Source organism: Halichoeres trimaculatus, unplaced genomic scaffold (genome assembly GCF_033239565.1).
Source record: "Halichoeres trimaculatus isolate MK-OKI-2021-1 unplaced genomic scaffold, fHalTri1.1 fHalTri1_scaffold_12, whole genome shotgun sequence".
In the NCBI taxonomy this organism is placed as follows: domain Eukaryota; kingdom Metazoa; phylum Chordata; class Actinopteri; order Labriformes; family Labridae; genus Halichoeres; species Halichoeres trimaculatus.
In genome coordinates, this window is record NW_027437190.1 from 19,155,039 (window position 1) to 19,179,047 (window position 24,009).

The window sequence follows — 24,009 nt, forward strand, 5'->3', positions numbered from 1 at the left end:
GAGGATAAAATATATGCACATATATCCATTACGCTAGAAAGAGACTGCTTTTTCTGTTTGACTTATGACACTTAACGTGAAATAAAGACCCAGAATCTCACGCTGTATTTTTCTTTTACCAAATAAGCAGGACATGATCAAAACTACATTTCTCCATTTTGCGCTTTTCTTTAGCAAGCAAAAAGATGTGCTCGCTTTTTAACTTGTGAAACGATTCACTGACAGTGAACACACAAACAATGGTGTGTTACCTAAATTGCTTACTAGTTCTTAATGCCTCATGTTAAAAATAAAAGAAAATAAGGTTTTCTTGAACTTCTTTATTTTGTAAAAGCATTTGATTTTTTAGGCTAGGCTAGGTTTGAATGAAAAAAAGTGTTTGTATAGTAATGATTAAGTTACTTACAGCTTTTATCATCAAACACTCTTTACCACCACCTCTCGCCATGAAAGCTATGACTTCCTGCTCTCATTTAAGTGCTACAACATGACTTACTCTGTGTATGTTCTCAGAGGTGATCATCTTAGAAGTGTTCGCTCTGGTGAAGAAGACGCAAACTCCGGTCAGAGCCACATCTCTCCCATCTGTCACAAACAACTTGGGCTTTTTGCTGCGACCAGGCTGCTGGGCAACGGGTTGGGAGGGTGTAGAGGCTGCTGCTCCTGCTGCTCCTGCTTCTGCTGCTGAAATATAAAATTGGACACCACACAGTGTTTTCATAATGATTGTTCACAATTTTCCTGGTACAGGGGATCTTAGCTAAATTGAGTAATATTCAGTGTTAATCATCAGAGGGTTTCTTTAAACATATATAACTTTTTTTTAAATGTTTGTTTTTATTTCGGTAAATTATACGATTATATTCACATCAAAGATGATATGTTCATGAGAAATTATTATTTGTTGTGCCAAACTGCTCATTAAATTTAAGAGAGGAAAATGTTGGAATTATTATTTTGTTCTTGGGCCACTGCCACAACCACCAGAACTGTGCCACTACCATCAGATTAAACTTTTTTTCGCTTTAAATAGATAAATATGTTTACAAAAAAAAATTAAAATACAGTTGATTTATTTAAATAATCCAATGTTTGGGAAAAACGTGTGTTTTTAAAGTCCAAAACTGTCATTTTGGATATTTAGTGTAAATGATAGAGGTTACCAGAATAAACAATTTTTAAGGGAGGACAAATAAAAAATATATTTATAAAAAATTAACAAAAGTTACTACTTAACATTTGACAATCCATTTGTGTTTCTATGATGGAAACGGACTTATCTAATAACTCAATACTTTTAGAAAAATAAATGAATAAATATAAATAATTGGCTTTTTATTGTGTTTAACCGTGTGTTCAAAAACTAAGAAACGTCAGCCAAAAAAAAGACATCTTGTGATAAAAGTACAGAATCAGGAGGTTGCAAAAACAATTTTTGATATCTGTGACTCTGCTTCATGTACGGCTGAGTTTAGATTCATTAACATTTAGAGAAAAAATAAAAAAATAAAATTCAGTTGTATCCAAATTCTCAAGAATCAGCATCATGATACTGCCTTGACTGCTGCAACAGTCAGAGACAGAACTTGATCATGATGTGTCACCAATAATTAGATTTACCCGACACATTATGTTATGTTTTGATGTTTGTGTACAAGGTACAATTGTTACCTCCTTCAAGTGGCTCCATGTCCTGATAAAAGAACATGAGGTGTGGAAGGCCCCGGGCCACAAAGAACTGCTCCATGCGGTCAATCTGGGGAGGATGAGAGGGAAACCTTTTTAGCACATTCAGACACAAAGGCTTATTGAACTGACAGTCATTGTGAAAACAGCTGACTGATAACTGTAGGCTCATTGCAAAGTGAAAAAGAAAAAGACAAAAAAAGTACGCCACATAAAAGAAGTAAAGTTTCTGTGTGAGTGTGGGGTACCTGATTCCCTTCCAGTATAGCATCTTCAACATCTGCTTTCTCCAGTCCCAGGCATGAAGCCACAATACTGAGGATGTAGTCATGCCTTCCATCCAGCTGGGCCCGCTTAGCTTCTCGCTCCTCTTTCAACTTTTGCTTAACAAAAACAAAAGGAGGCCATGTCAAAATTAAGATCACACTTTTACAGAAAATAAACATGAAACTCCCAATTTTGTATTGAAAATGGAAGAAATTCCACTATTTTTTTTTTTGAGAAAATTGTCATCAATTGAAAAAATGTATTTATTTCAGCTTTGATTGTGGCTGATGATTAGAGGAAGAATAAAGCTTACAAAGAATATTAGCCATCATTTCATGAAAAAAATTACAAAGTCATTCAACCCTGTTTTACATACTTGGTTTATTCGGATGAGACTTTTAACAACAGATGATTGGAGCTCTGCTGAGGTTCTATGTTTTTTCTCCGCCATTTTTCAAATTAAAACTCCTCTCAAAGAAGTACAGTTAAACATAGTCCTTAATATTTCTAAGGAATCCTCTTTCCCAGAGCTCAGAGTCCTCTTGAATTTCATAAAAAATCCACACAAAAAATGTCCAAAACAGAAGTCAGTGGTCTACTCTTTCAAAGAGTGCAGATTTACATCTTCAGTTCCATCTCTGTCGTTTTTAGAAGAGCTCAAGTTCCTCTTCTGCTCTCTGCATGCCAAGCACTCATCCTAAGTCTTCAAAATTCTGTTTTCCTAGAATAGTTAAACGATGACGCTGCCAGTGTAAATCGGGCCGTGGCTTCCATTTAGGACCGAGGGGCAGTGTTATCACTCACAATGGGTTGCCAGGTTACACTGCTCAGTAACACAGGAACAAGGTTAGCCAATAAATTACACGAAACCTTGTGTTACATGCTGTGCCAGCAGCAGGGTGCATTTAAATTCTCTCATTACCCCGTCCTTTTGTCTGTGCAGAATTTAAACAGGGCATGACAGAAATAGCCTTTTCTGGCTCTAAATACTTTTCTGCATTGACGTCACCATGGATAGACCATCTTCTGAGAGACACTCTTATAAAAAACAAAAAGCAGAAAAACATGCTGGATACGCCAAAAATAGAAAGCTCTTAAATCCTGTTCAGTGATTATGATTGATAATAATAGGATGAATCTTTCAGACTGTCAGTGACACAACACATGATTATTTTGTCTGTGATCACGTCACCCTTTTCTTTTTTCTCTCTCGCTTTAAGGACACATTAATGATAATGTATGTGTTACAAAACATTAGTCCATCAAACATCACTCTCATTGATCCCAAACACTTGTGTACAGATGATGTGATGATCTCTATGTGCAGGCACGCTGCCTGAGTCTACATCTGGAGGTGTAGATATTAACTGATAACTGACAATTCCATCAAAGATAAGTGTTGCTGCGAGTCAAAGCACTGATTCTTGTTAGTTACTTCCTCAGGGTTGGTCATGCACAGCTTGAGTGAGACGGCGCATGTAGCAACATCAGAGGCAGTGTATGTAAACAAGGTCAGTCAGAGAAGCATCACATTAACTCTCCAGCAGCTTAAGAGCACAATGTTCATCATGTCTTGTGAAGACAGTCTAACAAGACTACTCTAAAAGTCCAGTAAGTGTCTAGCTCCAAGCTAAAATCCAATGAATAATTAACTTTCTTATAAATCAGGATAATGTTTGCCAAGTGGCTGCGTACAACTCCCTGGTACAGTGGCAGTAAGTCAAAGGTCACTAGATGGTTTCTAGGCACAACAAACTTTGAAGGATCAAACTTCGCTAACATAACTTGATGCAAAAAAGGAAAATAGTGGTATGACTCCTACAAAGTATAACAGCTACATTTAACTCCTGTGCAGAATATCTTACAGGTGAAAAAGACACACAAAGATGTGATAAGTAGTTTGATTTTATTTTCAGATATTTGAGCATAACAGATGATTCTCCTGATCTGCAACACAGGAAATTTATCTTTTATTTAAAGATTTTTTTTTTCTGAAACTTAACAAGCTCCTTAAAAGAATTGGCTATATTAATTCCTTACATAAAAAATATATTTATTGACTTGTTAAAGTTTAACTTAATTAAACCACCTCAAGGCTCAGTCAGTAAATCAACAACATTTTGCTGCTCTCTGGACACACACACACACACATACACACACACCACAAGTCAGCCATAACAAAGGCATGCCAAGCCATCAGTTGCCAACAAACCAGGCATTTCTCACACTCTTGTTGCCTTTGTTTCAAACTGTGTGTAGTCAGCCTTCAGCCAGGAGACAAACAACACACAGACACAATGCACTGAGGTGAAGATTACCCAGACAAGCAGACAATGTCCATCCCTGAGTGGAATACACACACAAAGTAGCAAACAGGACAACCATGTGGTCACTCCCAAAACACTGGCAGAGTAAGCAGCACTGAGACACCAGTGGAATCGTCAATCTAATAAATAATTCCAGGCAGGGTAGTTTGTCCGGAATAAATCTGATTGTCTAATATTTGGAAAAATATTTTTCCTTTTTTTTTCTTTCCTTTTTTTTCATTTCCCACCAAGGCTCCAAAAGAACAGAAACCAAGGACAAGGTAAAATGTAATCAAAGTCTAACCGGGAAATAAAACCAACACAAGCTGGAAAAAAATAAGCACATATTTTTTTGTCAGTATAACAGGTTCCTTTTTTCTTTGATTTTCACGAAGTGAAAAAGTGAAAGTGCTATCAGAGCCAGTGCTTGGCATCAAAACCAAAACAAACAGCAGGCTTTGTTCTCTCTTACCTTGATAACTTTTGAAACGGTTTGTTTCCAGAGCTGCTTTCTGAACACCTGCGACATGACAGCTCCTCGCCTCTTCAACTCAAAACTTTCATTATGGGCTTTGCAACCTGCTATCACTTCCTCATCTACGTACGCAAAGGGTAGTTCTTATCCTCCCTGGGACAACAGCCCTATCAAGTTGTCAGTCATGACCACTCAACCGGGGGAGCTGGAGCTATACCTGCTCTATGTTTAATGGATACTTCAGTCAGCAGTGTATGGCTTTTCACTGCCAAAAGGATGAACATGATACCCCATGGACTCCTTGAACATAAAGAGAGACTTCAAAAGTTGATCAGCAATAAACACTCGCTCTTCACATAGCTAGTATGGTGCCTCACTGAGGAGGACAAGACTCACAGAAACCTTTGAAGCAATACAGTGAATAACAACAAACATACCGGTTAACCACATGCTCTTGCAAATGTCTGATGGAACAGAATGAAAACAAAGAAAAACATTTTTAGTCTGTAAGTAAAAAAGTCAAAAGTCAAGTTGTATAAATGCCAACACAAACAGATGCATTTTGATTTCTTGGACCCTGAATGACTTGGTCAAAAACTACACAAAAACAAAGCAGAGGGTTTGAAGTCAAGACCTATTTTTCAACTTTGCAAGATCAATAACAAACACTTAAATAACCAAAATTTAATCTCTTTCCTTGATCAGAAAAAAAAAAGATTTAAATGCTTTATTTTTCCTCTTTTATGTATTTTTTACAGTTATTTTTCAGGCTTTTATACTTTTAATCAGAGGGGGGAGGACAACAGGTAAAGCAGGAAACAGGGCGATGAGAGTGGGAAGTGACATGTGGGAAAGAGGCCGCAGATTGGATTAACACCTCATAAAGTACAACCATACACCACTAGGCCATCAGGTGCTCTTAAATACTTTATTTTAAGACAAACCTATGACTTGGGGAGCTTTTTGTCCTTATCTTTTTTGGTTATGACAGCAAAACTCTGCAAGATTGGTGATCACAGGTCCCCTGTCCAAACTTTGTTTGTAATATTTAAGCATTGGCTTATATAGGGTGACAAAGACCTTAACTATGAAAAATGAAAGAAAAGAATAAATTTCAATTTAAACTGTCAATATCAGTGCATCAGTCACATGTTTTATTCATTAAGTGTTTGAAGTGAGATAAAAACGTTCTAACGTGGTGAAAGAGAAATCAATTAGAAATGTTATCCCAGCACTTTTATACCTTACAATTAAGTTAGTGTGAAATGTTTAATTCATGATTTTTTATTGAGCTGCATCAGCCCACTCACAAAAAGCTGTTGTTTTTTATCATCTCAGAAATTCAAGTTGAAAAATTCACTACAAAGATATAGAATAAGTTTCAGTTATTTGATTTAGACACAACAGAGTGAAATTTCATTAGTTAGTTGACAGATCTTTTTCAGAGAAAAATAATCCAAACCTGCAAAACAAATATCTACATTCTAAATTGAATAGATGAACTCTTTTAACTACCATCCACAATTACTTACAAACACATCAGCTGTTTACTGAATCCAAACACATAAATGATGAATTACATTTGGCCAATGTAGATAGCCAAGAAGCCAGGTTGGCTGTAACTTCAGAACTCTTGGGTCACCTTACCTTGTTTTGATAGTCCGGTTTGAAATGCAGCATCGCGATCAGCCTCAGTCTGACACTTCTTTTCAAGTCATTCCTCCCTCTTAGTGAGCTTTTCTTTTCATGACATTAGAGAACAACACCTTCTAACAATGAAGACAAGGGAAGGAACAAGCGGATTTGCTACAGTATATGAGCAATCAGCCTTCTTATTAGCCATGTGAGAAAGGTTACTGCCCTGAAATTATGAGAGTGTTGCTCCTAAAAGGAGACTGCTTTCCACATAATGTGGTGTTGGATGACCATTAGCCTGCCAGGTGATTATCAAGACCCTGCTCTCACCTTACAAATCTACTGCAACAATGGGATAAAGGGACAGCAGTGGGGGGTGGAAAGGTTGCTGATATATTGAGAGAAGGTATAATCAAGCAACATTTTCAGACCATGGCATAAAGATGGAGAAAAACTGAGTGTTTCCGTTTGGTTTTAATCATTAGTATTTGACTAGATAACTGCCTAAGGGTTACTGGACTCGCCTAATTAAAACCCTTATGGATATTGTATGCATTGCTTTTATATTTATAATAACTGTCCTAAACATGCCAAGTAGTGACTGCAGCCAGGGCTTCTAAAGAAATGAAACTTTGCTGACACTAGTATCGTGACTTTTTTAATTCTAGCATGGTCAAATATAATGTTAAGTGCCAATTTTAACATCAGTGGTAAACTTCCTTACCTTTTGGAAAGTCTGTTTAACAGAAGAAAAATTAAAGTTCAACCTTTGAGGCATGCCATCAGTCAACAAATTTACAGAACAAGTGTGTTCAACATGAGCATTGTAGGAAGTTAAACAGCTAAGTTTTCGGCAATCAACAAAATCTTAAAACTGAGTAAGTTCTCTATGATTCAGCAGTATTTGCAGTGTTCTGCTTTAAGTTCTACAATATGATGCTCCTCTCCCTTGTGTGTTTTTGCAAATTGGATATCAAAAGAGTTTTGCGTCAAATTGAATGCCACCTTAATCTCTGTTTGACAGATGTAAAAAAGTTGGTGGGAAAAATAAGAGCTACAACTCTATGAAAATGAGTCTAACAGAAACTTACCTGGCCCCACTTAACACAACCACATGCATCAACACAAACATAGACCACCTTGCAATTAATATTAAATTCCATTAGCTTTCACTTTGGCACCCTGCAGATGAGAAGTACAGCTCTCTCATCAAGGACCTGACGGTCAGTTTGATATTGAAGAAATGATTGCGAAGCTTTGCATTTAAAAGCAGTTGGGTCATTAATTTTTTACTACGCCATGACTGATTTTCTAAGCTGAACTGCCTGGTTCTGAGCTGCCATGAAACAGGAGAGTGACAGTAAATTATAAATGAAGGGGTGGTGAGATCTGAGAGAGACAGACATAGTGAGGGAGTGAGACAGAGATAGGTCCGCTGTGGTCCCAGTGGACTGCTTGCACTTACAGACGTAGAAAGCTTCAATAAATCTGTTTTGAAACTGCACCGAGCTGGAGCACAAAATTTCTCACTGGCTGAAAAAGTCCTTTGGACTGGTCCTGACTGGCACTGTTTCCCCTTGAACGTTTCTAGTTCCAACCACTACTTGGTATTTTTGGTAACTCCAAACATTTCTGTTTCTTTATCTTGGTCTGAAGTAGTCTGGCAGACTCCATTAACAGCATGGGCCATCAATATTCCAGCAATGCCTTTGTTGCAGGGTAAGCTACAGTATGTTAATCTGGATCCATTGCATTGAAGGACAGCTCACACCAAATCTTCTCTTCACTTAACACAACAAAATCAAACCTGTATATATCCTACAACCACCATTACACAAATCTCCAGGTCTGAAGCAAATAAAAAATCGTGTTAATTCAGTCAGACCAAGAGAAGACAAGTTCTCGTGTCTTGACCACAGAGGTTTGAGATATTTATTACCCAAAAGTGAGCCTTGCATGCTTTTTAAAAACAAATTATCAGTAATTTTTTTTCTAAATGTTACAACACAAGAGTTGTCTACTAGTATCAATGACAATGATCTCTTTTAACAGACTGAATATGATGCCTACACAAGAGAAAGGTTTGGCCCCAACGCAAGTTTTATCATTTCTTTCCTTAAATCAGGCAGGTTCAAATAGCAACACTGGCTGCATCAACATCTAAAATGGGTTCAGGTGTTAATGTTGTTGAGTATTTTCACCTGAAATAACTGGTTTCAGAATCATGTCTGAGCTAAATCAAAATATTTCACATTTAAATGCACTCAACCATTCTGTATTCTACTGTTAAAAACTCATTTTTATTTTTACTCTTTTCCTTTGAGAAATATTTGATCAAAGACCTCTGGACAAAAACAGCTTTGTTGATTATACCAGCAACCATGCACTACCATCTAGTGGACTGAGGCTCATAACACAACTGAATTGTACTGAATTAGATTAGTTTGCACTGAAGCTGTGTTTGACCACTGGGTATGAGCCAGTGAGATTTAGAGTGTTGTGGTCCTTGAAGCAATTTCAAAAAGGAGCTCAGGTGGTTTGGAGATGCAGATTAATTCCAACAGTCTCTTTTGTTCTACAAAACCACTGTGCTAAAAAAATGCATATGTTCATTCAGCTTCATTTAATCTTGAATGAATTAGATAAATAAAAAAAAAGCCTTTGCACTTCCAATTAGTCAACAACAAATATTTTAATTATTAACTTGGTTAGCCTTCCTGGACTTGTATCATAAAGGTCATCTAACTCTACGGTCAACTATTCAACTAGCGTGAAATGTACCAGCTGAATGAAACAATGAGCACAGCACAACAGAGATATTATGTAGCCTATTACACTTGATGATTCCGGTGTCCAAATTAAGAAGTCAGTCATTTTACATATAAAGTTACATGAAATGATTGTAATGAACATCTGGGATCAAACCTGCATCTCTCTGTGTGTCTCTCCAGGCACAGAAGACTGGCTGGGTCTGCTCCTGTAGCTGACTTTGGCGGGCCGAGAGCTGAAAGACATGGCTCAAACATTCCTTTGCATAACAGCTTCCTCCACAATGAGAATTTGGCTGTCCAATTGTCCAAGAGGGTCAATGGCGTTTCAGTCCGTTTTCTTAAGAATTGAAAAACTGAGATTTTTAGGGCTGTAAAGCTAGTTTCCCCTGCACTGATATGTCTGTTGTCGGTGGTTTCCATGGAGTCGTGGCGATTTGTTAAGTTGTCAAAGGGGGAGGTGGTGGTGAGTGGGTAAAGCCCGAAAAAAACACACATTTTACTTCAGGTCGTCGAACAGTCCATTTAGCCCACTTTGACCAAAGAATAAAAACTTCGCGGCAGGGCACCATTGATACTTCTTTCTGAAAACTAGGAGGCGACTTCTGACACATTTCAAATCTATGTTTTTAACACATGACTCGTCTATGAACCTATGAACGCCCCGCAAACCATGGTGAGCAAAGCAAGTTTTCAGTTAGCAAACATTTAAGCTTCCAGCTCGTTTCTGTTGACTTTGAGTTTGTATAAATTTAGCAAAAGTTTTTTTTTCTTTAACCTTTTAGAGGTAAAATTGAAAAAGTTTCCTTCAAAGTTTGCTTGCACAAAGAAAAATGTCACGTTTTGTAGCCACTATATGTACCTGTTATCTCCCCATCAGCCCGATGACGCCATTGACGTGCAGGGTACGTAAATTTGAATATTACAAAAAAAAAAAAAATACAGAAGAAAAATGTGAATTTATTCGAATGCTTTAGATATCAATGTTTGATTAATAGTTCAAGTACTTTTTTCAAAAAAAATAATTTTATGTTCTTTTCGGCTGCGGGTCTACCCTCTCACCTCCTTGTGCAATTGGCATCTATAACCACTAGATGGCAGCAGTAAACTGTATGTTGTGGGAAGAACAGATCTGCAGCTGTCAGGGAGAACTGGGTTAGATTTGTGGGGCAAATGACCTCATAGACAAGCATCATCCTCATCTTCATCCTTTGAAGATGAAACGAGAATTAAATAACCTTTCTCTATGGTCGTCGTGCTCACGCTGTCATCCTTTCATAACACGACCGGTCGTTAAGCTACTGCTGAAAGCAAAATAGAATTCGCAAACAACTTATAAGAATGTGGTTCATAAACTGATTAACAGGCTACAACAACACAATGACTTCATGGAGTCGTTAAAATGTTACGTTTCGACAAGAAATGCAGTTTTATTCAGATGAAGTGTGCTAGCTAAAGCTTCATTCTACAGGACAGTACATCCTATCTGTGTGACATCTCTCTCACATCTGGGCTATAGCTGCTCAAGCATAAAATCTTGAAGAATGACTCCCACGCAGCCCGCATCAGCACCGCAGTGAGTGACGCTGTGGGCTGCTGGTGTGCTGTGGCGCACACTAATTTTGGGTGGCGCACAATGCACCAAACCCCCCGAAACGGAATCCCAGGATATCCCACCCCCACCCACCAGCGGAATAGCCCTCCTCCCTCATTCCTCGTCCCCTCCTCTTTTACCTCCGCCTTCTCTCACTATCACCCCCTTCCTCCTCTTCCTCCTCCTCGTCCTCTCCCTCACGTCCCAACTCGGGAGCGCCGCCGATCGGTCGCCAGGATTTTCCCTTCTCGGCCAAAATGGAGGAGGAGGTCTGTTGCTTAATGAAGGGAGCACAGATTGTATGACCGAATCTGCTTCAATGAAAGGCACAAGGATCTGTTGTTGTTGTTGATGAATTATTACTGCTGCAGCTCAAACCTTTGAGGATACCCATCGCTATTTCGGCACAAGCTACCACAGCCATGAGCGCAGGAGAGGGACTAGATGAGGCTGCGAAGGACGCGGCAGACATAGCGGCGTTTTTCAAATCCGGTAAGTCGGGAAGGGGCGAGTCAGGCTCAGGCAGTGCTACAGCAGAGCGGTCGGTGTGATCAGCGGTGGTATAACACATTGCTGCCAAAGATGACCAAAACCACTGGTGAGATTAATGGGCGAGACGCGTGCTGCGCCTCGAATGTGCTGATAAGAGGATGCGCACAGCTTGTAGTTATTACCTACATTTTAATCCACTAGCTTGTCATTCCGCAGCCTGTGATGACAACAGCTCAAATAGCACCTCCAGAGATATGTGTTTTTGATTACTGGGCAGTGACCCCATTTTGAGATGGTCCAAACAGGCTATAAGGTGTGGATGGTTCCTGCTCGGTCAGTCTATTCAAGTATTTTGATGGTACAGGCTGAATCCATCACGAACCCCATGGATGTGTGCTGAACATAGTCATAACTAATTTCTGGCCTGAGAGGCGTGAAGAATAAAGGGTCTTGTAAACGAAGATGACATTATGTATCACTTCAAACCCGCGTTCCTTTAGATCTGATGCACGGATGGGGGCTAAGCTATGGAAGCATATGTGAGCAATAGGTTGCACTCTGCTGGGCCTGCCTGATATGATGGCATCAACCTAACAGATAGGGAAAGGCCTGCCCACATTATCACTCTGCATCCAAACATAAACACCTTTTAATAGATCCTAGGGGGCAGCAGTGGTGTCTGATATCAGCCTGATAATTACCTTTTCATCATGCAGGTTGTTGTGGTAATGCTCGTGAGGAACATTTACTCATGTAGGCTTTAGTTGTTGTTAGTGGTGCAGGGTGCCATTTATACTTACTGCTTGAGCAGTCTAACTCTAGAAAAGGAGGGTGTTCACCATACAGTGATTCATTTTAATGCTCAATATCTCAGATTTGAAAATTATATTTGAATTGTGATGCGGGTACATTTTCTATAACGTAGCCATTCCGTGCACAACCATTTTCAAGACCATGATAAACATTATACGTTTTAAAGTTTACACGATTCAACACTGGATGGAGATTTTTTTTCCAGTTAAACCAAATCCCCACTCAGGTGCCTGCATGTTCTAACTTTATAAAACACATATCTTTAACCCACACAGGTATTAAGTTAAACAGTTCTGCTACAGCCCGGAGTACATAGATTTTAAAGCAAAAGTTGAGTGTTGGTAAAGATGTCACCACCAGTGGAGTAGGGACCACCTCTGATACACACCAAAAGAAGCAGCTGTCTCTCCCTCTCCCTCTCTCAGCTGTTTCTTCCTGTGACACCTGGTGCCTTGGGGTCTGCTGTTCAACATCTCCATAGATTGCACACATGCAGGAACAAACGCACTAGCAAGCGTCACACACACATCCACCTAAGTGCGTACAAATCAATAAAATGCAGCAGACTTGTACTTGCATGCCTTATACATACACAATGCAGTCCGTAGACCACATACTTTCTCCAAGGAAATACTTCTGCCAGTCAGACAGTTGGGAATGTTGTCAAAACGGATTGTATTTAAATGCTAGAGTCTCTTCTTACGGTTGGTTGGATGCCTGCCAATGTATTTTCCTATAGCTGTGTTGTATCAGGCTGGAAAGTTGGCTTGCAGTGAAGTTGGGCTGCTTGGATGTTTATATAGCGGCAAACGCAGTTCATACAGTATTCATGATGGAGACAGAAATAGGTTATGGTTTCAGGAAACTTTTATAAGAGACTGTTTCTAAAAGAAGGCATGATGAGAAAGTTTCTGAGTTGCTCTTAATGCTGACTGAATTATGTCAAATTGCTGCATGACTTAAACTAAGATTGGAAGTAATTGAACACTTCTCAAGTTAAATGTTAAATAAACAGGTTTTCTTTCATACTGATCTTACACTGTGTTCCACATCATGCACTTCTGTATGAAGTGCACCGTGTACACTCTGCACTTACTTGAACAGTCCATGAATGATCCAATGATCCAATTTCACAGGTGTTCTGCTTTTCATTGATTACATCCACCAGCCATTGTTTGATCTGTTCCCACGCCTTCCTCTACGTAGCCAATATAGTGACCATTGAGCAGGGATGGGTACCGAATTGGGTACTTTTATAGGTATCGACTGAATACTGTCAAAAGTACCAGGTACTGATTGACGTCAATCGAAAGGTACCATGTTTAGGTTCCTTAACGCATCCTTGTGACTCTGATTTTCTATGCTAGACATGTTATACAGTGAGGAATATATATAAAACTGGATGCAGCCATGTGATTCACTTTTGCTTTACTGGCCTATAATAAGACTAGACGCTTCTTCATTTTTATTTTCACTTTGCAATCTTAAATATTTGCATCACTTCAGAATTGGCAACAGTCTATAAATCTAAAAAAATAACAGAAAATCAAGTCACAATTTGCATTTCATGAACTGTCTGTATGCAGTATGATGATCTTTGTGCTCATGTAGCACCAGTGCCACTGGCCTTCCAGCAGCAGGCCTTAGTCGCTTAATTGCTGCCAGTTTGTCGCATGCTGAAATCTTGACACACAGCTGCTCATTCCACTTGATCCCAGGCACATTATTTCAGGGGCTTAGTGTATTTGAGTGAGTCTTTGCTCCTCTTGAGGCACTGCATGGACTTTGGTGCCCTTTTTAGTCAGTAAAGACAGGGATACAGCAGATCCTTCAGACTGAAGTAACTGGTAATCTGTGTGATATTGATCACAGAGTAATAGTCTGACTTAATCAGCAACTACCTAAATGACTGGCTGGACACCTGAATGTGAGTTTGTAGCTACAAACATAGTTGAGTGTATGTATGATTTTTTTCACAGCACCAGGTGTTTAAAGGGCCTAGTTCTGATCCTGCACTAGTTTTCAATTTCTCCACCTGAATGGATAATATTATCATGGGTCCTTGAATATTCAGCATAATCTTCTCTTCTTGATTTTTGTCAGTGAGCAGATGGAGCTCCTTCTCTGAGTCCCACACTGATGCTGTGGATCACAGCTCAGCCGCTGAATCATTCTCCCAGGTTGCTCATGCCGTGACTTAAAGTCCAATCCCAAGATTCTTGCAGCTGGTGAAAGATCAGTAGTATTCATCTGTTTTTCAGAACATTTGGACCACAGAAACATGTTTCAGTCCATCTTACTTTACTACAGTTTTGCAAAACGTGCCTTTTGAAGCAGGGGGGTGTTGTCCTTGTGTCTATATTTAGTTATTTTAAATAAAGCAAATTGAGTTCATCATTAAACTAAAAACAAATCCTTTACAGGAAACAGTTGATGATAGTATCACTTTGTTTCCTGTTTTTTACTTTAATCAAGCATTCTTCAGCATGAGACATCACAGCCCAGTAACAGACCGCTGATTGCTTTGAGCCCACGCAAACTTAGCAGCACATCCCCTGAGAGCTTAAAATATTGGGTAATTTGTTATCAAGGTAGGCTGCTCAAAAGAGATTTTTAAAAAAGTGGTGCAGCATTATACATTAAGGCTTAAACCTCTTTCAAGCAAACCAGATCTGTTTGCATCACAAAGACTTATACTGGCTGTCTGATCTGAGTGTATACTTGCAAAGGAATATTGTTCCTAAGTGCAATCTGATGAAAGTACTCTGTGTACCAACAAGGGAAGCCTTGATGGTAAAGAGCCAATACAATGTCAAATTGTTATCTTCAATAGCCAATCCTTAACCAGTCTGTTAAAAGTGCAAAAATTGAGGCTAATGTGCAGTACCTGCTGCTTCAGCACACTTGAATGTGTGATCAGCTCTTACAAAGCAAACAATTCTGTCTCATTAGCTATCGTACCACACTCCTTTTACCACAGGTCTTAATGTTAGACCCATTAACACCACTGAAACTTCAATCTTGTGGTCTCTTGTGACTCCATAGTGGTTCTTTAAATCTTCAGATCAACCACTGTCAAATTTAATGTGGAATTGATCAGAGAGCCATTCTGACATAACTAAAAATAACATTTGCACAATAGTATCCTATAAAAGGTAGTAATTTATAGATGGTCTCTTGAGTGATGTATAATGGAGTTACCAGCCTGTGCAAATAGCATTACAGTACATAACTGCAATTTGAAACTCAATTGACATAAAAGCATGTGTGCTAGAACAAGATTAGAAAACTTTCAGAACAACTTGCAGGGGAACAATATGCCCAGTCAGAGCTACTCTGGTTAGAAAACGGTTGTCATAGTCACTGTCATTGATAGTAGTGGTCTACCAGTATTGGTTTTTAAATAGCCAATTTCTATACCAGTAATTCAAAAGCAGGTCAGTAGATGGCAGATATATAATCCTGATATCATAATGATTTTTGTTTTGTTTTGTTTTTTTCTTATGATAAAACAACAGAATATTGAAAGGGAAAACATTTTCATTTAGAAATGAGAGGATGGTGACTCAAGAAATTTATAGAAGAAGAATGTAGAACCCAGAATAGCAAAATGGACATAAGGCACTGGTGTTGCTTGACACCAGCCACACTGATGAGGCTGCATGCAGTGTCTGCAGTGTTGGCTGACTGATTTATCAGTCGATCTGATCATTGCAGCTGTGGAGTATTACGCTTTGTTGCAAAGCTCTCCTGTTTGCTGTATGAATACTGCCCCTGGTCTATTCATTACTAATGTAGGCAGGCTTTCAACTATACATGTGTGAGTGTCTTGGCAGTCTGCGTTGTTAAATAATAGATTATTTTATGCTAGAGAATAATTGATAGGCAAGGGCATAAGTGTCTCCTTTAGCTCTGTCATTGTAGTTTTGAGGGGAAAATTTTTCAGACTTGCAACTGTGGAGACAAACTGAAAAACCCTTGTGTTTTCTTTTCTTTGTTTTACTTTTTTGTATTGTGTATTTCATATTTTGCCTTGAAACACAAGTTTTTAGAATGAAAGAAATGGGAAATCCTTCAGTAAGTACCAGTAATGTTCAACACATTTTGTTAAGCTACTTAATAGTTTGCAGTTCAATAGTTTGCCTCTTATTTGAGACTAGAACTGAGACATATGCATTAGCAATACTAGTGTAAGTATTAAAAGAACAGTCAGCATCACCTTCTGTCCCCATAGTGAACCCAATGACCTGCGTCAGTGCTATCTGCAATGAGAGCTAGATCACTGAGCAGTGATTCTTTATTTTCTTCAAGCACCACCACAGTTAATGACAGAGAAATAATCTAATGTCGCCTTACATACATTTCATGCAGAGCTCTTATATAATCATGTAGATGAGGAGGAGGACTTCAGCTGGCCATGCATCTTGGACTGTGCAAGAGTGTATGGTAAACAGAGCCAATAATGAGAGAGGATTGGATGGAAGCCAAAGACAAATATGTACACAGAGGAAAAAAGGGTAAAGTAAAGTCAGAAAAGTAAACTGGAGTATCAAAGAGAGTGAAGAGAGAGTAGATTTCAAGAGAAAAGGATATGACATACTTAGAGGGACAAACAAGCCTTCACTCATCAAATTATAGAGCTGAGGTTTGGGTGGAGCAAAATGTAGGCTGCCCTGCTCTCCATGAGGCTGAGACCTTTCAGTTGCATCCAAGGGCAGCCTAATTGGCAGTTGGTCAGAGTTAAAGACTATAAGCTCAGATTGGCAATACTTGCACTGCCAAACTGCTAGGGTCTGCTTACATCATGGACTATTTAGCTTTAATTCTGAGGGGTCTCTCGATAAAAAGCACAGAAACCTTTCAACTGTTGTTGTTTTTTCAAATTGGGCAAAAAGTTCATAATCTGCAAATGTTCATCAGAAGGTGGACAGAATAAAATCAAGAGCTTTTGCCGAGGAAATTTTGCATTTCTACCCCATGGTGTTGCACAATGAGTACAAGAAGTGAACTGTGGCCTAGTGCAAAATTAATGCCAGAAAGCTGTACTTCCTGGAGGGTAAACTGCATGAAAAGCCTATAATTTAACTAAAATAGTGATAGTGGGATCTCTGACCTGCAGTTTTTGTTCCCATTGAGTAAAAAAAACCTTAAATGACCAATCAGAGAGTGTTTCCAGCAAGAGTAATAATGATGGTAGACACTAATTCTCTATGCGGTTGCTATCAGAATACAGGGTGTCATATCAGTATCACGTTATATGAGAAAATCATGCTAAACTTAAAGTACCATTGTACTGTTGATAACACTGTTCACCAGCAATAGTAAAGCATTAGAATAGAATAGAATAGAATAGAATAGAATAGAATAGAATAGAATAGAATAGAATAGAATAGAATAGAGGAACCAGAACTTTATAGTCATTGTAACAAGTACAATGAAATTGAAGTCACAGCAGCAATTGAGGAAACAAAAGTAAGAAAGTGTCTTGAAAGTGCAAAAAGGTCCATTAGAAAATAGATGATGACAGCTTGTCCATCATTCTGCAGTTCAGCCAGCCTCCACCTCCACAGGGTCCAGGACTGAGCTTCTTCAGTCATGCTCCATCTCTGTCTCCTGGATCCTGTCTGCTCACAGCAGGTGAAGTTCTTCCAACATGGTGTTGGTGTCTGTGAATAGCATGATACTACTTTGCCCTCTGGTATTCCCTCTGTTGCTGGGTTAGCACATCTAGCTTTTCCATCGTTATTGGAGATGGATCTTACATTATCAATAACGATGGATGGAAGGACAGGTCCATGTCGTCACTTCTTAGCTCACACCTGGGAACCAGCACGTCGTCCTCGCCTCCTTCTCTGTCCAAGACATCAGGCCTTACACCAGTTAGCATTGACATGCTACAGGCTGCTAACAGCTGAGTTCACATGTAAACAATGCAGCCATGGTTACATGTAGGATCTACGGACAAACACAGGAGAAAAAGTAGTAAAAATATCGTTGAAAGCACAAAAAGTTTGGTGTCCATGACCAACAAATGAGCCATACAAAGTAATGATCCACTCCAAATACAAAGATTACAAAAAGAGACAAAAAAATTACAAGAAACGGACAAAGAAGACAGAGCTACTGCAAAAGGCAGCAATAGCAGGCACCTAGCCTAACTAGCATGATGATCATCTTCCACAGGTGATGGTCAGGAAATGGTTTGCCTTCAAAGTGAGCCCTGCATGTGAAAATCTGGACTATTGCATTATGTAAACTGTATCTGCAACTTTTGGCACTGGACTCTGGAATTATTTATTTTCTATTAGAAATTTGATTTGTTGTCCATCGCTCTTTATTCTCTTTTATATACCCAGCTGAAGAGTGAAGGTGCTGTGGTCTTTGAGACTAAACTTGTCTCGCAAAAAAACAGAGCTGTGCCTGTAAAATCAATCATCTATGTCTTAAAAACTTTAGTTGCAAATGGTCACATGGCTAATAAGCAGTTAGCGTGCATACTAAAAATGAGAAATTCCAGTCCAGTGTACAGCATGAGGGTTAGAGGAGGCAGTTTTCTCCTCTGCTCTTGAGTTTATATAAAAAGCCTGCTGTATGCTCAAACAAGGACCAGATGTTAGGATGTCTGTTATAGTCCCGTTAACTGGGGAGTTTTATGGAAAATACAATCAAGAAGGTAGCACATTGAGGCAATTACCTGTTTTACAACTGGACCACGCTGATCGATCTCATCAGAGGCGAGCAACCTTTTCAGGAATTGCAAGACACTTCACAGACGTGTAACCCCCCTCCATCTCACCAAATTATTGATTTTTGTAAAATGTCATGTACATCCATATCTGGGGTCACATGTAAGACGTACAAACCACAACAAGGTCTCTCTTTACCTATAGATATAAAAGATCTGCAGATAAATCATAGTTTGTTCAAACCCTGATGCATGTTGTTACAAGTTTAAGATTTTCATCACATTGTACACAGATTAAAGCTCATCTTTATATAGTTACATGTCTAAATGATTTGTTCCCCAGCAGATAAATGTCATTATTTGAATACTTTTCCATAGACATTACAGATAGTGGCTGGCAGCCATATGTCAATGATCAAGAATTCCAATATAGGTTGATAATGTGTTTATAGGATGCTAAGGGTAGCTTGTGGGATGGATTCATTACACTCACAGAGGTATAAATCATTACATCCCACCCACATCGCCTAAGGCCCTGGAAGCAGGGAAGAGGGGGATGGAGGACTGGGGTGAATGAATGAGGGATGAAGGCATAGGAGGTCATAAAAATAGGCTCTGGGCTGGTCTCTGTCTCCTGCTAATCCCCTATCTGATAAGAGACAAACCTAAGTCAGTCATGTGTAGACTCCTACTCATTTTATCCTTTTTTTATTTCTTTTCATCCCCTCCTCCGCTCCTCTCCCACTCAGCTCTCAATCATTACCTCACATCTTGGCTCTGCTCGGGATTGTCATGTATTCAAATAGCATTCTTGTTTTGTAATATCTGGTCCTCTGTTAATAACTCCCACCTTGATGTATGCCCCTGTTGTTTTGCACCTTCAGTAAATAAGACATCCTAATGATGTTATTCCAAGTGAACTGACATACTATCTAAGTTTTTCTCTTTTTGTCATATTGAATAAGAAATAAAAAACAATTAAGTGCTCTGGCCAGCATTAGCCACTAAACACTTTGGCATATCTCAAAAATAGCATGCCAAGGCCTTTACAAACCCACAAAAGCACAGTATTTTCACAGTAGTGTGTGACATATTGGAACCAAGATACATTTTAGTGAGGGAAGGAGCAGCACAGACTGACTGTGGACATTAAGCATGCATCAGTCGGTTACTGATATTAGATATGGTCCTGATACAGCCTTATAAAGCTGAGGGTGAGTATGACAGCAGGGCAGATCCTTTGACAGCCAGTTCATTACGTTTAATTATTCTGTTTGTATAAGCAGTTATGAGGACAGTCTTTTTGGAAGAAGAAGAAATTAAAAGTTAGCATATGCTCCAGACTTTTAACATTTCATAATGCTTAAAAATGACCCTAATTATCTGTGCTTGTCATTCCCAAGTTCATCATCGTATTGTTGGTAAACTGATCTTAACGAGGCTTTGAATCACTGTTGTCATGTGATGACAGGCCCCTGCAACTCTGCCTCTGCAAGGATGAAACACTTTATATGCGATTATAAAAGTGCATGGTCTGATGTCAGACTTTGCATTAACAGATTTTACAAAATAAAACAAATAGGCAGATGCTTGGTGAGGAAATGCAACCATTGTGATGCCGTCATTACAAAACATTGTGAAACCACGATGACTACTACAGCAATTCCAACAGCGAGTTTTATTTTGAAAATATTATTCAACAGGCTTTGCTATGAAAACAAATCAGTGCATCAGTTTTGTGACTTGATTTTCTTTTCTACAGCATTAAAAAGTGCTTTATGAAGTCATATGTTTAAGAGTTATGCATATTTAGGCTTGATAGGTTTTTACTTGTATCTGCCAGAAGCTCAAGGCTTATGTGGACTGCACCTCCAAGTGTGTTCAGCTGTCAAAGCCAGTAGAAGTCCAAATTTCCACCATCTTTGGGTTGTATAGCCTCTTTCCAGATGCTAATGGTTGACATAAGTGGGATCATGTCCATGTCTTGAACAGTTTTTGATAGTAGCCAACTCCCAGTATCATGGTATAGGTTTATGTGTTTATTTATTTATTGTCAGGATTCCCCCACGTCTAATTCTGCCCTCTGTGACCTCTCTCCTCTCTCCACATGCCTTTAAAGCAGATGTTTCCATCCCCCCGGTCTTTCTCAGTTCCTCTCCTATCTTCGCTCCTTTTCCCTGCAGCTTAAACTGAGGAAGCATCTGGATCTGGTGTCTGAAGTCATGAGCCTCCTACAGTGCTTTGTGCCTCATTTTTTAAAATAATAACAGCCTGAAAAAAATATTCTTGCTTCTGAGACACACATAAGTTTTTATTTTATGAGCTTCTTTTATGAGAGAGGTATAGTGCGAGTAAGCTAGGCGTCAGGCTATTTCCATTTTTTTTTTCATTCACAGATAACTCAATGGGCCAGTTCCTTTCATTTTTTATAGTTTGTCAAAATTACTCATCAAACTTTTTTAAGTAAATTGTCCATTACTTCTTTCTATGGTTGGTTGTGTTTTTTTTATTTATTTATCAGACTTGGCATATTTCCTGAAGCTTTCAACCAGTTACTTTTCTTAAATTAGCACACTTAGCTTGTCCAGCTGCTTCCTTGTAACGACAAGACCCATGAGCAATACACTTTTCTGCACTTAAGGCACATTTTGTAATTCTCAGCAGGAAAGCCAAAATGCTACCTTCAGTCAGTCTGAAAACAAAAATGAAAAAGAAAACCTGAATTAAGAAGAATACGGGGTAATTTTTGGTAAAATCAAAGCCCACTCTGTCGTCTGTGTTTGCATACATGTGTCAGCTTGTGTGCTGCCTGAGACTGCTTGTCTTCTGTCAACAGCTGTGCCCAGTCTGTCCAACAGAAACTGTGTAGTCTCCCTTTTTTTTGCTCACAAACACACAAGCACTGACACACACTGTAACATTTTCTTTTCCTTTGAAGACAGCAGCAGGCTCTGATCCCTGTCGCGTGAACAGTGCCAACACAGTGCTCCTCTGGCTTAGGAGGGCTAAACGACTGCTCGGCCTTTCTGGCTCCAGATAAAATAGGTTGAGGATCAAACTGTACACCCCAACCCCATCCCACTGTACTGGCTTGCAAAGGTGACTACCATTATATTGGTACTGTTAAAATGCTGCCAGTTTAGTTACATTGATGCTGGGATGCTTTATTTTATTTGTTTAACTCTAAGGCATGAATAGTTCTACTCTGCTGAAAAAACACTAAAAGTTTAAACTTTAAAAAATTCTCCTGCAAGATTAAGAAAGAATAGTCTAACAAAAATTCTGTTAAAAGCTAAAATCCTCTTTAAATTTTGATTTCATCCTTATAAATACTTTAAAATATAATGCTCTATGAAGAAGAGTTTCACTTTAGATTTTACTCTAACTCTTTAAAACTCAAATGATAACACAGCAAAAGACAAATGCCATTCGTATTTAAAGAATATCAGTTACCCAAACATTTTAGTTATTCTTAAGTAGCATAGATATTTTCAGAAGTTAAAGCTAGACTTCAGCCACTGGTGTCTGTGTTTCATTGAACTTTGAAAAAAGATGACTGCTTTTTCCTCCAATCACTGACTTCCTCCTGCCCAAATAAAGTTACCTTACTTCTGCCTGGCAACCCATGCCAACCACCAGTCTTCACAATAGACAGGAGGCTGAAAAATATGCTCAGCAAGACTCCTAACATCCGCTGTAATTACATTAGTACCTTCTCTTAAATACTTTCCCTGAGATTCAAACACACAGTGCAAACAGGAAAGCGATGCCAAACACATGTAAAGCCGTGACATTTCTCTAAGAGGATGAGCTCTTTTCACTGGACCAAATACACTTTATCCACACTTCACTCTATAAAATGAGAGTGTGAACAGGTGCTTCCTGTAATCCCTGTTAGGCAGCAGCATATGCCAGGCTGTTCTTTTCAGACAGACAGCCAGGAGAAGTCAGAGCGAGGAAGAACTGAGCTGACCCCCTGCCTGTCCTGTGTGTTATCTCGTGCCACTATAGTGTCCTACTGATGAGTGGCCCAGAAAAGAGTGTATCAGTCTTCTGCCAGTTACAAAGTGCCCATTAAGTATTCAGCCGGTCTTAAGGAACAGGCTATAAGTTAAGGTCATTTACAGGGGAAATCTGCCCAAGTCATTACTTTAAACCAAGAGAAAAAGACAGATGTAGTTCTTTAATCCTCATGATGTCTTAAAATCTTGTCTTATTTATTTATTAGCAGATGTACTACTCGTGCACGCACCGTGTTAGAGCATAGATTTAAGGAGATTAGGAGAACACAGGTCTATAATCCTGATCGATACAGACGTTTTGACGCAGAAGTTCAGTGCACAGGTTGTTTCATCAGCTTATGCTAACTTACAGCATATGTTCATTGATACTCGCATGTGTATATACAGTATGTGGGTGTGCACATGGCACATGCATCTGTATGCAGCATGTCTGATGGTGTTTAGTCTCAGTGAGGACTTTTTTGGTCCCAGATACTTGGATCAAAGCTGCTCCACAATTGCTCTCTCTCTCTCATTTGAACTCTGTAATCATAAAGCTCCAACTGCTGACAGTAAAACATCCTGAGGGCTGTGGTGCTGCTCTAGTAGCCCACAAGACACCATCCAAACGTTTTATTTCCTTTAATAAACTTCCTTCCTCTAATTTCCTTTTTTCTCTCTCCCTCTTTCTTGTTTTAGATTGCTCTCTTCCAAAATGTGAATCCAAACTGGATGGCCCAGGTCAAACCTCAGGTAAGTGTGATTGGCTCACAGTCATTGGGAACCAATTTCCCTCTAGTTGTATAATCTTATGCCTTGTATAAGAGGAACAGCAGATGCTCAGAAAATCATCATATTCACTGTGGTTGAACAGCGTGACAGTTTAAATCATTTCAGGACATTCAGACCCTGATGCTTTTAGAGTTGGCAGTGCACACACGCACTTCACAGTGGAGGTGTGTTGGAAATGTCTCACAACTTGAAACTAGGGATGCATCGATCCAAGTTTTATGGTTCCTGGTTTTGATACCGATACCGCTACAGATACCTCGGCTTTGGGTATCGGCCGATAGACACCAGTTTCGAAACATAGACTGTAAAAATGGACGTCCACTTTCTCGGCTCGACGTGAGGTCTCCACAAAAACTGCTCCCCCTGGTGGCTGGCTGCAGTATAGGTTAGAAAATCCGGCTTACCAGCCATTCCAGATGGGCTGTGGTCAAACTCAAAAAAATTAATACACCTTGTAGTAACATTTCTAGTTCTAGTAACAAGTCCGGTTGTTGT

General features: G+C 39.2%; 2 protein-coding genes across 3 annotated transcripts in view; one reads left to right on the forward strand and one right to left on the reverse strand.

The window, feature by feature from the left end:
* dnah5 (dynein, axonemal, heavy chain 5) overlaps nt 1-9,384 on the reverse strand; it is a 94,008-nt gene extending 84,624 nt beyond the window's left edge. The window contains exons 1-4 of the mRNA XM_074684117.1: nt 9,295-9,384; nt 1,935-2,069; nt 1,672-1,756; nt 497-684 (exon numbers count right to left, since the gene is read on the reverse strand). Of these exons, the coding sequence (XP_074540218.1) occupies nt 497-684; nt 1,672-1,756; nt 1,935-2,069; nt 9,295-9,384 (498 nt within the window). The remainder of the gene's footprint in view (nt 1-496; nt 685-1,671; nt 1,757-1,934; nt 2,070-9,294) is intronic.
* Nucleotides 9,385-10,904: 1,520 nt separating this feature from the next.
* Nucleotides 10,905-24,009, forward strand: part of triob (trio Rho guanine nucleotide exchange factor b) — a 120,263-nt gene continuing 107,158 nt past the window's right edge. Inside the window, exons 1-2 of one of the 2 annotated variants that reach the window (XM_074684171.1) lie at nt 10,905-11,223; nt 23,422-23,475. In XM_074684171.1, coding sequence (XP_074540272.1) covers nt 11,154-11,223; nt 23,422-23,475 — 124 coding nt within the window. In that variant the 5' untranslated portion in view covers nt 10,905-11,153. The remainder of the gene's footprint in view (nt 11,224-23,421; nt 23,476-24,009) is intronic. The other variant, XM_074684169.1, reaches the window with a different exon arrangement.